Source organism: Anser anser, assembly GCF_964211835.1.
Source record: "Anser anser genome assembly, chromosome: 2".
NCBI classification, from domain to species: Eukaryota; Metazoa; Chordata; class Aves; order Anseriformes; family Anatidae; genus Anser; species Anser anser.
The window spans coordinates 20,948,052-20,964,423 of NC_139721.1; the positions used below are offsets into that span (position 1 = coordinate 20,948,052).

The 16,372-nt window shown below is 34.5% G+C and overlaps 1 protein-coding gene across 44 annotated transcripts in view; it reads right to left on the bottom strand.

The window, feature by feature from the left end:
- Positions 1-16,372, bottom strand: part of RIMS2 (regulating synaptic membrane exocytosis 2) — a 462,822-nt gene that overhangs the window by 179,110 nt on the left and 267,340 nt on the right. For all 44 annotated transcript variants that reach the window (XM_083822300.1, XM_083822296.1, XM_083822280.1 and 41 more), the window contains 3 exons: positions 15,070-15,200; positions 12,126-12,297; positions 11,383-11,536 (listed from right to left, as the gene is read on the bottom strand). In XM_083822300.1, coding sequence (XP_083678426.1) covers positions 11,383-11,536; positions 12,126-12,297; positions 15,070-15,200 — 457 coding nt within the window. The remainder of the gene's footprint in view (positions 1-11,382; positions 11,537-12,125; positions 12,298-15,069; positions 15,201-16,372) is intronic.

A 16,372-nucleotide genomic window follows, 5' to 3' on the forward strand; every position in this document is an offset into this window, starting at 1 on the left:
GGTCAGATCATCTGTTCTACCTCCTCAAACCGAGAATACCTTAAGACAACACTAACTGCTAACAGACTTAAAATAACTGAAAAATAATCATGCTAAAGTAATGTTTCATTTACTTTAAATGTGATTTTAAATGCTGGTTAAGAAGTCAAAAGCAACTTAAATTGAGATTTATTACTTGGTTTTGTCTTTGAAAATCAATGTTTTCAGGAAGGACGGAGGAAGGAAAGCATGTTTATTAAATATGTAATGTCTAGAAGTTCTGCCTGGAATATGTAACTTCTATAAAGTAATAAGATTAAATTTATTTGAAATGTCTTCCATTAACTTCAGAAATTGAACAGATTAGAAGGTCCACAGGTCAAAATCTTTTATTGAATTGAGTATCCGAAATACCAGTATAATTGCTGGCGGCTTAGTTTAAGATTTGTCATAAATTTTGCAAGAGTAATTTCATCTGCTATCTATCCTAGCTGGTAATTTTCTTTTTAACCTATTGACAATGTAAATTTGAAGAGGTAGGCGTCGGTGCCTCCTTAACCATGTCTTTTGAAAATAGCACTTCATTACTTAACTAATTTGAACTACTGTCCACAAAGCAAAGAAAGTACAGTTCACAGTTTTTCTGGGAAATGTGATGAAGAAGCCTCTCACCAACAAATTATTCCAAAAGAATATTGCTACTGAACTGCTGTTCAGTATTTTTAATGCATATCTGAAAGTGTTTAACCAATATGATATGAAATAAGTTATATATTTCACACATAAGAAGATGAAATCTTTTCTAACAAATTTAAAATTCTGTAAAGAGTTTGAGCATGTAACACCTGGGACACTGGGTGCATCATATCAATGCACTGATGCCAATGCTTTGTATGTAATTAACTTTGTCCCTGACTGATTTTAAACATGAGGAACGACAGTAATTAAGTCTCACTGCCATCGTGCAGGAATTTAGCTTATTAATGAAATATTCTCAGGGATATTATTACAATTTGTGTGATAACTGGGTGGTAACGATCTGTAAATATTGATTTTTGAATGCTTTCTACCAGGATTAATGGTTATTACAGTCACGAACTCAAAGCAAACTAGATGCCATACTGTACAATTACCTAGTAAACCACACAAAAAATGCTTTAATTCAGTATAAGCCCAACACTGGTGAAATCACAAGAAATATTCTCATTGACTTCAGCAGTTTTTGGTTTAACTGTCTTAAACTGTTAAAAAAAAAAAGCATGTTTTCCAGGGACAGATCTTATCCTGGGGATAGTGGAGAACCTCTCCATCAGAACTTGATAACCCTCAGCATTCTCTTCCCTACTGTGCTTACTATTGCTGCACAAGCTACCACCCCACCCAGCACCACAGCACATCACAAGAGCATGTACACACCAGAACTAGGAGTTTATGGCACCTGCACTGTAGCTATCACTGTAGGGCTCAGGAAAAAAAAAAAAAACAACCACCAGCATTACAGCCATTATTTCCTCTATTAAAAAAAAAAAAAATCTATTTAATTTTTTTTTAATTTTACTACCTTTTTTTTTTACTATTTAAATTTTTACTTTATATCAGCAGAAAAAGAAAATGTGGTAGTCTCTTCCCATTTTTCATCTTTATGGCTTGCAACAATGTGAAGAAAAAAAGTGCAGTGTTTTATTCCATTTTAGGAATCAAATACTTAATTTTTGGTTAATTTTTCACAGGCTGCAGTCTTGGTGGCCATACAGAAAACATTTTAGAGAATTTTCTTTACTCTGACAGAATCACATTTCTCTTCACAGCCACATTCTCAATAACTGGAACTCTTCCAAATTGTGAATGAAAGAGTACGCAATCACAAATAATTTCTTGCAAGGTAACCTAAATCCGTGGAGAGTTCCAGAAGATCTCCCGACTTCTACATGACACCTGATGATGGAATTGAGCTGTGCCCCACTCAGTTATTAATATACAGGATATTAATAAGCAAGATAGCACATCTGTGCTTCATATATTGTCCACTGATATTTCTGATGTAAGCCTCAACAAAAGAAGGGCAGCATTTGAGATTCAAAAATCTAATAAAGCCTATCTGCCCAACCAACATAGAACTGACTAGGATAGGGGGTGGAATGAGAAATAAGATTAAGGTGAGTCAGCTTAAATACAGAAGGAAATGTCAGATATTATGGCTCAGGAATTCTGTTTATTTTGTGGGAAAAAAGGGGAAAAAAAAAAAGAGAGAGAGACTGAGCTCTCGAGCTAGGGATCCTGCCCATGCAGGAACCTTCTATGAGGTTTGATGAACTCCTTGGGGGAACAAAGGGTATTGAAGCATGCTTACACGATCTCCTTCCCTGAAGCTTACAGAAGGCCTTCACAACCACTTAAAGTAACTTAGCGTTGCCACTCTTTTTTCTATGTTCAAAGCTGACACATAAGCAACTCTAAAATCAGTCTCACAATGGCTGTCTTAAGAATTTGCTCTCTCATATTCATCCAGTTTGCGCCTGAAGGTACTTAGTGTTAACTAATTTGTCATGCAGTCCTGCTGTCTGCATGTCAATCTTTCACTTCATCCTCTATATTATAGTGGCTTTTTAAGTTTTCAACCAATTTCAGCTGAATTGTCAGAAAGGTATAAATTTAATTAAGTTCCTACAAATCTTTGAAAATGGTTGTTGGAAAGAAGAGTGTGATACAAATCAGAACCCATGAATGGAAAAGAAACAAAATCAAGGTAAAACTTGTGGTGAACCCACATGTGCACAAGTGGTGAATCCACGCTAGCCCCAGCAAACATGATCTATTCCCATGGGAACATATCATAGGACATGAAAGGGTTCTGGGGCTATTTCAGGAGAAAACGGACTACAAGAAATGCGGGAGACTAAGGGTAGATGTAACAGAAACTAGGCTTTATTAGTGCCGATCTCTCAAAGCATCCTGTTTTTTTCTTTTTACCTCTCTCTACCACAATTTTTGCTCTATTTTCTCAACAATGTGTGTTTAATCTCAAACTTAATGAAAGATAATTAGATGAACCAATTCTCAATGAGATTCCCATAATTAAAACTGTAGGAACTGAAAAAAAGTCCCACATGAAATGTGTTACAAAATTTAAGCTTGTAAAAACTTTACACTATGAATTTATTTATGTTTAATTAAGGGAAAACTCTCAGATATAGCAACTGGAATGGTAACTGGGGATTTAAAGCAATATGAAACTGTAGATGCACGTACCAGTACAAATACTGCTTTTGGTAGTACTCCACTTACCCCATGTTTGTATTCTAAAAATACTTACACTAGTTCTCAAACAGCTGTAATACAACAGTGTTCTTTTCAACATAGCTTAAGCAAAATAGCATTTTCCTAGTATAGTTAATAAAGCTTGCTACAGTTTACCTACCAAAGCTCTACCTAAATTAAAGGCAGACAAAGCAAGTAGAGTGTTACAATACTGCTCCAATATCAATGCTGAGACGTTCAGAATAAAGAAACAAAGCCAACAAAGGACCTATGGCTGAAAAGCAGACGTGAAGAGCCAAGGAACATGTAAGCAATTTAGCATCTGCACAATAGGTAGCAAAAGCACACCAATAAATTATCAAATTAAATTCTGCATGTATAATGGGAGCAATAAGCATTTCTGGCATGCTGAAAGTTTACCTGAATTATATGAATATAAGCCTTTATCTGGAAAACAAATATTGAAATGAAGTAGTGTCAGGGAAAAATACGTGAATCACTACTACATGTAACAGGGATGGTCAGAACCTTAAACTTCATTGCATCTGCTCAAGCAGACTGAAGAATTTGATTTTGTAGGCCACATTTCAAAAGAAAAAACTCAACCAGCTATGAGAAATTAAACCACAAAAATGCCAACCTCTTCTGAATTAACATTTATACTCTGTACTTACATCTAGTCATTTCTGATTCTGAATTGCAGCTGCCAATTTACTATACACAAGTGTTTAACTTTTTAAGGGCAAAATGTATATTCAAGTAGACATACAATATGAGTTTCTACCTTTAAAATTACAGTATGCTGCTGTTGGCACCTCAGCAGGAAGTTATTAGCAGAACTTTCCTGAGATGTAGCTATGAATCTAACTTCAAACTTAACAGAGTCTGTAGTGATGTTTAAGTCAATCTTCTGTCTCCAGCTACTCAATGGCCTTGATTTGGTAAATATGTACATACACGAATACCTTATCTACATGTCTTTGTTACCAACGAATTTAAGACTCCTGATGTGAGCACAATGATTAAATACTTTCAAGATCTGGGTAATTGTTTGCATTCCTTGAGTCTGGCTGTTTTAAGTATTTTAGCTTTCCAAATGACCATGTCATTTTTTTCTCAACTCAATAATGCAATAGTATGCAAAGAAACAGACATCAATGGAAATGTGTAATACTACTTTGCATTGTAGCTTTTGTAAATGGGACTTTCATAAGGTAATGGGAAGAAGCCAGGATGTCTGAATAATATGAATACTCTCCCGACATTAGCAAGACATTTTGAATGTTTTTACTTTTAAGTGAACAGCAGTTTACAAATACTAACTTGCTATCACAATGCTCACAGACGCCATTTAAGTAAGTGTGACAGTCCATGAGGTGCACCTCAGATGACAAGATATGACAGTGTTAAAGGGAAAATGAAAATACCCATTTCTTGCCAACTGGTGCTGTCAGGAATTCACTGAATGACTAGGTCTCTTCTGGCAAGTCATAGATTTTCTGACTTCCAGTTACATACTATTTTAATATGTAGACAGTATCACTATATCATCTACTACCTGAAATTTTTAACTCTTTTTAACTTCTAATTGTCTCTTGATAAACATAATTATTTTTTCATCCAGCTCCAGAACTGCATTAGGCCACATAATTTCAAATAAAATATTAAGGATTTTTTCAGCATCATTTGCAAAATTTAGATGTGAGCTTTAGTGGATAACTTCTCTAATATTTGCACTTGTTGGTACAAATCACTACCAGTTATTAACTTCATGAAGAATTGACTCATCTTTGGCTACAAAATTATGAAAAATTAAGTATGGGGAAGTTTCCTCATTTGCTCCAGTAACATTAGAAAGTCATCAAAGGCCAAAAAAAAATCTATTAACACAGTCCAGAACTATTTACATAGTGAAAAAGGATGGACTTTCTGAATTAAACTTCTGGCAAGATCTATAGAAGCTTAGAGCTTCCTGAAGAGCACAAGAATATAAAAATACTGAGATTATGCTGAGTCCTCCTGGAGCAAGGAGGAGGCTTCAAAACTTCAGCCAGAAAAGGAAGCTACTGTATGGACCTCTATCTTTTAGAATCTTTTTAAAGGTCACCTGACTAGCTATTTATCCACTGCTAAGCAAGGTTACTTTACCCTATCCACTGAGTTATTTCATTGGAGAACATTGCTTTTTTCTGTCATTACATGACAAAAGAGTGGTTAAATAACATAATTCTGTTAAGGAACAAGAGCAACAGAATAATAAGCAATATTCAAATTCTCTTAAATTGCTTCAGAGTGTTGACAGGATTTCAAATATTTTTGTAGTTTAATTACAATTTAATAAAGTTTATTTTTAATTTTTCAAAGATCGGAGAATTCCCCAAGTAAGGTTCTATTTGTAATTAGGAAAAAAGAAAATATTTTGACAGTTTAAGGCCTTTTCAGACACCCCTGTATCATGTTAAATACCTTTTTATTAAAGTATTTAATAAACCATAGATGTACAATAAATATAATAAATAAATCATAGGTGTATAGTTAATATACTGGTATATATATACATACTCTATGAACATAACATCAATGCATGCAAACAAAGAAAACATGCCCAAGGGCTGTGCTCCATAAAAGAAAGAGAAAAATTAAGGAAAAAGCATGAAAGAGAAAAATAAGTGTTAATGCTCGCTAAGGTCAATTTTTTATAATATATTCACCATTCACGGTCTGTGCCACTGACAATAAAATGCTCCATATTATAATTTGAAAAAAAACCAGTCACTGATGTATGTTTCCATTAAGTAAACTCACTTACCTGCTAGTGAACAGCATTATTATAATTCCCTCAAGTAAGACTCAGTGACATTGATTTAAAATTATCATAGAGACTTACCATATTCACAACATATTACAAGGAAATTGCTGAGACAGCAAGATCCTGATTCTGCAGGAAAATGAGACTACAGAGTTCCAAGGAAGTCAATAGCTTTCATTGGAATACTGAGGTTTTAGTGCAGGGGCTCAGAATTCAGAGGGTGAAGTTTCAGATACATCAAAGTTAATGATTATTAAACTGTAATGATTTTGGTACTAAATGTAGCTCTAAATGTTCTACAATAAAGGCTTGAAAATTTTAACATTTCAATAATGGAAGAGAGGACTTGAATTTTGAGTTATAACATTCAACTCATCTTTGATTTGATGGGACAGCCACAGAGCTTTAGATAAAAAAAAACAACTCAGCAACCAGCAATGACAAGGCTATCTAAAATTGCTTTTCAAAAATGAACAAGCAATAGGGTCCTTTATTTGTGAATTCTTTCTATTGATTTCGTGTTTCTAGTTGGATGTGATAATTTTTAGCATGTGAAAGTCTCAGCACAATACTTCTTACCACGTGATTCAGAATACTTTGCTTATGCATCTGAATGAATACATACAATTTGGAATAGTAATGCCATACACAGCTTTTTTCATGATACATGCACATTTCTTTTGTAGAACATAACTACATTCAATTTTTATCCTACAGTTTGGAATACTCACTACTATAATTTCTCTCCCATCTTTTTTTTTTTTTTTCCTTTTTTTTTTTTTAATATGCCTTGGTTAAGAATCATGAAATTCAGTGAATGGAGTTGTCAATGACTTTAAATCTCAAAATAATGAAACTCAAATCCCTTTAAAAGAAAACTAATTCACAGTTTTCTTATTTGGTTATTTTGATCCTGACTGATTTTCTGGTATTTAGTTCTGGACAAAATATCATTTGATTGACAATTTTGGATATCCAGATATTGATTTCCAAACACTACCATTTCTGAAACCTCTCAGACTTTGTTTTCAGCAGTTTACCTCACTTAGATTCATTACATGAATTTTCCATTACTGAGGATGCTCAAAATATAAAACTTCTTTTTCAAATCATATTATGCACTCTCATAGCAATTAATTGCTGTACAAACCTATGCTGTAACTACAGACCTAAAGATGTTTGTTTTTACTGTTGTGTTTTTTTCCCACGTTTCTTCCCTTCTTTTGGCATTTAGCTGTTATAAGCATTGTCCAACCACACTCTGTGGTCTGCAGACCAATAATTGATCGAGTTTGTTTTTAAAGCTGCAAAAAATCTGACTTAGAAAACTAGTGACAGGGAAACTCTTAAAATTCTTGAAGTAAAACAAAGTAATGAAATCTGCCTCTAAATCAAATTCAGAGTTAATATGGAACAACAACAGCAACAAATTGTTTTTTCTCCAAATACACAATAACCCTATATTCTTTATCAACTAAACAGTATCAGACCACATTGCACAAATGCACACTTAACATGGACATAACTGTGAAAGACTGAATAAGACTGTTTCAGATTCAATTTGCTATTTGCTGTCTCTGTATTCTGGGCTACACGGAGAGGAATTCCTCTTAATTTGCAATCCCATGCCAAAAACCCTGCTGCTATCTCATTGATCCCACTCAACAACTATCAATGCAGTATCCAAACCACATCAAACGTCAATGTTATCTGTAGAAACATAGAACCATGCAATTTACTGAGTCTTACCTAATGTGAGAAGGAAAAATAAATACTGTGGCCTAACCAACTACAGGGATTCTTGAATCTTTTTGATTTTTTTTTCTTTTCTGTTTACAGTCTCTTTTCAGAGGCAATATAAAAATAATTTCAGTTGGCCTATGACCCTAGTTAATGCTGTCTGGACTTCTTAATGTACGGCAGATATTATGTCAAACGTTAGAGAAAATGAAGACATTCTAAAAGTTCAGTTCAGAAGTCCAGCATGATAAATGAAAAAGCTCATTCTTTCATTAAGAAAAATATTAACATATACTCATTGGATAAAAGCCAGCCAGTTTAGAAAATCTAATATATAATTAGCTGAAAGACCTAGTAAGTCATAATCCTATGTGCTATATTAGTTTCAATTTCTAAGTATTTTCTTTTTTTCTGTGCTTTCTTTAAGTATTTCTAAGTATATTTTTTTCTTTCATCCGAAGGAAAATGCATGGAAATGATCATTCATCACTAGGAGGTTAATGGATTGTATGGGCCACAGGACTGGGAAAGAGAACGTGGACAGCTGGCTTTGATCACTCTGTACCACAACATAATGCCCACTCAAAGATCCTGAGAGATAAACAGATGTAGAAACTAAGCTCCAGTGTCTCTTTGAAAGCTGGTTCCTAAAAAAATGGCATATGGGGCTCTGTGGGAAGCTCACACTGTGCTGCTGGCTATCTGTAAATATGGGAGCTCAGTCTTCAGGGCTGACAACTTGCTTGTCTTCAGGAATGCTGAGATTCAGTGATATTAAAAAGGGAATAGCAGTAAGTGGTAAGTGTAGGTGGTTCTTTTAAACTACCTTCAGAGAATAACATCTAAGTATCGTCTTCAAATATATGTATTTATAGTAGCTTGTCAATAATGAAGAAAGCTTAGATGTGTAGATCTGTATTTATACAAATGACAAACAAGCTTATAATTCCAAATCTCTTGGTATTTCTCACAATAACAAATTTTGGGGACTACAATAAAGTACTTCATATTGTACTCACTAATTCTATATGTAGAAGCATCACAGAAGTGAACAAAAGGTGGGAGGACTGAACTGCTCTTGAAGCTGAAGACAGCTTTTGCAGCCCCAGAAACTGCAATCAGCTTACAGAGTAAGAGCACGTTAAGTGCTCTAAAAAGTGCTTTGAATAAGACAAGCACACTTGCTAGACATCCCCTGTCTTCATTCTGGATTATTATTTTTTTTGCACACTGTCAAAATGTGCCACTGGAAAAATCTGATAACATCTTATACAAGATTAATGAAGGACCTAAAAAGAGCTTCAGACAGAAGAAACACAGAGATCTTAAGTTTAGCTTAATATTCTTTTGAAACCTCTAAAAAACAGTAAAACAAGCAGACTTCTGTATGTTGTTATTAACGTATTAGAGTTATAAGATGTGCTGTCTGCCCTTCATCAGTCCCCAGTTTAGGTTGGGAGGGACTATTTAGAGATCATCTGCTGCAATACCTCTTTCAAACCTGGCCAGCTTACACTGCTTTGCTTACAGCCTTGTCCTGGATATCTCCAGTGGGATATTCCACCACCTCTCTGGACACCAGGCAATGGACAAACGTTTCAGACGTGTGAAACCAATTCACAAAAAATTGTATGTTTTGCTATACGGATTTTGCTACAACTGCAGATCTCTGACTGGGTCTAAAGTTTTTGTTTGGATTCCTTTCCAGTCCCAAACAAGGAGGGATTTTAATGTCAAGAGACCTTGTTCTCTATACTTGTACATGTAAAATTATCTTTTTAAATTGAGAATGATAATATGACACACTAGGATTCAAGAAGTGAATATATTCCCAGGACACTAGAGAAAATTCTTCCTGATGGAATCCCCACTCAGTAGGCATGAACATATCATAATGCATCAGAGGGACATGAGAATTCTCCAGCAATCACAGTGAATATCTTATACTACTTTTTTGGCTAAAGTTTGTAGAACACCGTAAGGTGTTCAACTACTGCTCTGGGAACAATCCTTCACTGCAAAGCAGAATTTCTACATCAGATCTTACTGTTTCAGCAAACCAGAAGTTTTGGTAAGTCCTTCCCTTCCCTTTGCATTTCCAGAAAGGCATGTAAGATTGTTATGTTAATCACAACAAAGTATTAAAAACTTCTGACTACCAAATTTTGTATCAGTATCATTAAACAGATCTCTAATCAAGTATCACTACAAATCGTTTCCAAAATAAAGCAGTTCCTTTTTATTCATTCTTCCTGGCAGTTATTTAATGCACGGATGGGAATTAATAAACAGGGTTTATTTGCAACATGGAATATTTTTTGAATATTTTTTCACAAATTTCACATACAGATACTGAAATGTCCAATTGGTCTTTAAAAGTACTTTTACATGAAAGATATAACTTTCTAAAATTAAGCGTTACAAGATGGCAGAAAATAAAGAAGAAAAATAGTTTAAAAGTTTTACTAACATTAATGGTCCTTGAGGAGACTGAAGAGGATTGAATTGAAAAAGAGCTCTTTACCTGTTAACTAGCATTTTTTCGTGGATAAGTATAACCCTACAGCTTGAAGGCTACTCATTTCAACTCTCAGTTAACGCGTCTATCTGAGAATATTATGATATGGAGCATTTTAATCCGTCTCAACATCTAGTGCACAGACACAAAAACTACCAACTACTATTAATACAAAGAATTGATTAGTAGAGGAGACACGACATGCAAGCTTATTTGTGTGCCTACACAGGCATAAGCTTCTGCGAGTCTGTGTGTGTTAATATATACATATATATACACACACATATACTCTCACATACAATGACCATACAAAATTCAAGGAATTCTTAGAAATAGTTCTTTTTTTTTTTTTATAATAAAAGATTTTTCAGTGTCAATTGATGCTATAGAAAGTTCATTCCCTGAAGGAAAACTCTGAAGGACTGAGAGTAGTGAGCAGTTAAACTAAAAAAACAATGAAGCATTAAAGAAAGAGAGTTTCAGAATATACTGTTTTATTCTTACATATCTATCGCATGTATACTATTTTCAGAATAACTACTGGTAACATCAAACTATTCTGACTATACTGAACTCTACAAAAGACAATTCGAAGACACATTCCATTTGTGAACGTAACCACATAGCATAGTATCAAAACAAGGCACTAGGCCATGGTATCACTTTAGTTACATATTATATTATATACAGGTCACTTTATCTTTAAAAAGCATGAGCTAAAGAGAAAGTTACTGTACTTTCTCTTTTGATTAAAAAATGAAATGATAAATGTAATAGGGGAGATGGGACTTCAGATAAAAACAGCACGCTGCAGAAGACCATGATAACTTGCTCAAGCTCAGGATCTGGACCAGGTAGCCTCATAAGAAAAAAAATTATGTATTGCACAGTGTTCAGTATTACTATTTGTAACACATTAGACTCTCATCACTAATCGTAAATGACCTAATTCAGAATAGCTAGAAATGAACACATGAATTCTGTCAGCTTCCCATCTACAAGAATTTAACATACTTATATTAATACATACATATTAATTCAATAGAACCATGCACCACATATAAAACTAACAACCTACTTTGTAACCTCCGTGTGGGACTCTCGCCATGGAGTTGTCTGCGTGGCAAATATGGTGAGGGATGGGGAAGTGGCAATGAAGAGACATCATGTGTTTGAAGTTTGTACCAGTGAGGTTCATCATCTAGTAACGCTGTCTCTAACTCAATAAGAATCTAAAATAGAAAAAACGATTAAAAGTAGGAAAGCATTATATAACAACTTTTTAAAATAAGTGTGTTCATAAATTTTATTCTATTATTCTGTTACTGTTAGGGAGTTTGTCTTATAAGTTAAGGAGTTTGTCTTTTAAAGGTTTCTGCATTTTAAAAATTTTCTGCACTTTAAAAAATTCTGCATTTCATATGAAAGCTGTTCCTGTGCCTTTATATAACCAAATATAACAAAATCTTTCACAAGACCTTTATTACCTTATGACAACCTTAACAGCATTCGAGTATTTTGTAGCAAGTTAGTCAGTGACATTCCAATATTCTGGTAAAATAAAACTATGGATAATATGGATTTTATTAAACTGTTCTCAAAGAATTTGAGAAACCATGTGCATCCTGCTATTAAAACAGAACAAATACAGAAAGAATCTTGTATCAATACTATGTGCCAAATACTACTAAATGAAATAAAGACAAATACAACAATTTAAACAAGTTTTGCATTGCTACATTTAGTTATTTTATTGAAAAACGCTGTATCTTGGATGTGTGAACAAATGTATTCCTGTAACAACTAACAGTAATTGTATACCTCTCCTAAAAATTCACTTTCTTCCTCTCGAACTCGTGCTTGGTCCCAAAGAGTAATTTCTAACATTCGTTCTCTAAATTCTCTCCGATGAACTGGAGAATAAATAAATGTCTGGTTCCACTTAGGTTCCAATGTTTTCTTTACTGTTTTTGTTCTTCTTTTATTTTTATCACTGCAAAAAACAATCAAATACTTTAAAAGTTTGACAGACCATTAAGCTGTAATAAGCATACTGTGGAAAGCAGTAAATATTAAACCAGATTGTGTAGTATTTTGGAAGTAGTATGATAATGTATGTTTTATCATTAAGGACAAATTTTAAGGTCAGCATAGTTCATAACTTGATATTAAAACCTAAAGTCACCTGAATTCCCAGTTCCCATGACAATTCCAATTTTAAAAAATTCCCTGAAAGCCAAAAATGTTTTAATAAGTTTGTTTTGCAAGCAGCAAACGTGGAGTTTTTATAAAGCGATATACTTCTGTAGATGGAATTCCCATGAGCACAAGTATGCAGACAATGTTGGGCACAGCAAAAAAACGCATTTCAGATAATTGAGCCAGCCGGTTCACTCAAAATTTCTAGTCCTACAGCAGCTGGCCCCAAAGGTGCAGAGCAGGAGGCAGCAGCTGGCCCCATACACGGGGAGCTGTTGGCAGCGCGGAGCCTTTCTGTGCAGGGTGCTCCTGACTAAGGGCTGCACAGCTAAGAAACCAAAAGCCCTGAAAATGAGTTACATTAATTCTTCCAGCAACAGTGGCAGGAATAGTGTTCTCAAAACAGCTCTCCAAATCCTTTGGGTCCCCAGGTTGAAGGCAGATCTCCACTGTGCGGTGGGCCTCTTTGGAGCCTCATATAAGGCTACCAGGAGAGTCCTGGCTCGGGCTCATGGGTGTTGTTGAAAGCAAAGTGTTTCTCAGAACATTTCTGCTTGAAAGAATTAATATTTTCTGATGGAAATGAGTTTCACTGGAAAACACCCACGCTCATTCTGTTGAGAATACCGAGAAGAGTTCTCAGAACAATGCTTAATTTTAAACCTGCTGATAGCTGCATAATGCAGCTGTGGTATTAATTTATGTAGATTTTTTAATATGGCAATGAAGTTTGGAAGTACTTGCAACTGTAATACAGTTACTGCATTTCTCAACTATTACTTAGAAACTAGGTCAATGTATTAACTAAGAAATAATATTTTTAGACACATTGTTAAAGCAAATAATGCAATTATTTCTATTACACTAAAATTTGTTTACCCTTGAGAACTAAAATAAGTTATACTGGACAAGCTTTTCCAATCAAATTTGTTCAATCAAAGAGAGTTCTGTATCTTCATCTAATTAAATGCTTGACTTATTTAAGCGTATTTTACCTCTAGCACGTTTCTTTCTCTTACACAAGAAATATATTTTGCTTACTTAGCTTTTACATCTAAGCAAAGGAAAATGAATTTTACTGCCAGGAGAAAAACAAACAAACAAACAAAAAACCCCACCAACCTAATTCAAAAAGACAGCATGCTTATTCTTATGTATGTGGTAGAAAACACAAGGAATAATTAAAGTTCTGAATACTTCACATAAATGGGAAGAAGATGAAATAATTCTTGTGAAACATGAATTACTATAAAATAATAAATTTCATATTATGTAACTTTCAGTAACTGCACACCCACATTATTTAATTAACTATCTTTCTCATATGTATTTTTAGTTATTAGAGTTTACAGTGAAGTATTACAAAGACGTTTTTGGTAGTTTCATTAATGTTCAAAAAGCAGGTAAGATAATTTAAGCACACCTGATACTCAGTTTAGCATAGCCTTAGCATCTCCATGCACACTATAGCAATTTGAATAAACTAAGAATCCAGTCCATCAGTCCAAATGTTGTTCAATCCAGGACTACTTATCCAAAACCTTTTTATAAATTACACAGAAATTTATGCAGTCACAGAAGATTCTCCTGTTTTCATATGGCATACAATGAAAGTGTAAAAGCAGTGTCTTTCAAAATACTCAATAGCTTTAATTTCTGCTGAAGTCAATTGGCATGGGAGATAGTTAGCATCTTCCCAGTTTAGATATTATAAAAAGCAAACGATGTAAAAACAAACTGGGAGGTTACATCTACAGATTCAGCACTCTACTGTTTAATCTTTAATATACTGAGTCAGGTTAAATCTTCAAATTATTTTATTGATACACTATAAAATCAACATTTTCCCTTACTGACATGATCTGAAGAAATATCAGTAACAAAAATCAGCTCTTTGTTGTTATTCCCACTACTAACGTGGAAGTGCCAGAAAATCATGGACAAAAAAATGAAGGAGATATTCTGGAATAAGGAGCCTTATCACAGTTTCATTTTTTCTAAATACATATGTAATACACTGTCCCAGATTAATATCAATCCTTTGCTTTGGGAAAAGTCTTCAAGTTGCATCTGGGAATTCTCAGTAACTTGCACAGTTTAAGTCTCCTTCAGCTTTAATTCTCTAGCGTGATATGAAATCTATTGGGTTTTGGATGTCAAAACTTCTCCTGCTTAAGTGTGGGACACACCAAGCAGCTGGGCTGATCAGTCCAGAAATCTGTGAACCTACCTTTGCAGCATTTTCTTTGCGCTATACAGGAATAACTGTCATAGAAAATAAGGGCATTATGAAACACTAACAACATGCTTTGCAAATAACAGTTCCTCATCCAATGACATACATTTACCTTTTGTTTTCTATTCAGTATTTAATAAAATACACAGTGAAAGTGAGTTAGTGTTCAGCGTCCAAAGATAAACCACTATTACACAGAACATTCAATTAAGAAACTTCAAACCGTAGTATTTTTCCATAAGTGTATGACCAGTAAGCTCAGCTGTGCATGCCATCTGAGTATCAGACTAATTCTTACTCAAACATTCCTTGTTTTTCTGTTCACCCTACCTTCTGTCTGGAAGAAAGTAAATTTTAACATAAGGATTCCTTGGCCTCCCATCTTCCCTTGAAGGAAGATCCTTTGCTCCCAATATTGTCACTATTAACTGATGACCAACCTTGTCATACCATAGTTTTATCTGTAATGAGAAAATATTAATTAGTGAATTCATTTCTACAACAAAGCACCATATTAAACTTTAAAATTTATTTTGCTCATTAGCTTCTATTTATATCAGTTACTTAAACACAAAATATTGTGTTCTACTCTGTAGTTGTAATAAAGCATAAAAACAAATTAAAACTGTAATAGCTTCAGTAAGTACCAGGAGTTACTCATTTTTAAAACCCTGTACCATAAGTGCGTTATTTCATACTAATTGTTTTTCACATGGTGCTAAGGTTAGGATTATTGTCTCTTGGCAGTGGTATTGTATTACTTGCATTACTGATGTATGCTATTCATATGTATACATTTCTACGTAGTTTATGCACAATGAATGAATGAATTTTTCATGTCCTGTTGTGCTGGAAAGACTATGGAATAAGGCCATAAATATTTAAAATCTCTAAATGTTTTTCAAGAGGTGGAGGCTCATGCTAAAATCAAGTAAGCCCTCCAGAAATCCTGAGAGGGAGTTTCAATAGAACAACTGTCTTCCCAGTCCTACCCAGCAACAACAAGGCAAAAACTACCATTACTCATCTGGATAAATTATTATTAATTGGTCTTAGAGTTGGCCTAGCAAATATTTTTACTACACTCATTAGATGCTGCTATTTAGCTATTCCAGTTTGAATAGTATAGCTGCAAATACAGTATTCAAGGAGATGATACACCTGCTTTAGAACACTAACTGTGGCAGGGGGAAATGGGGCAGGTAGGACAAAACAAAGCTTTTCAAATAACATGGGAGTCATTACATGGTGGTACCACCATGATATCGTTAAGTACAACTGACAGAGGAGGCCCTCTTCACGGGCAACTTGCTTGAGAGGGAGGACAAACTAGGATGTATAAAGGAAACGCTGTCCCTCCCTGAACTTACAGGAATTGGTGAAGGTAATGCCTTGCTCCACACTTAACAAAGCTGTGCACCTTTAGGCACGAGTACTACACCCCAGCTGAGGTAAACATCACCAGGGGTAGGTGTACCTTCTGTGGAGCCCATCTCACATCATTTCAGAGACAGGGTCTCCATCTGCTGTCATAGCTCCTCATCTTCAGCACTTCAGTCACTTCACGAAAGGTCTTGATACAATTCTCAGGTCTCCAGACCAACCAATATCAGGCGGGTTTAGCTTTCCGCTG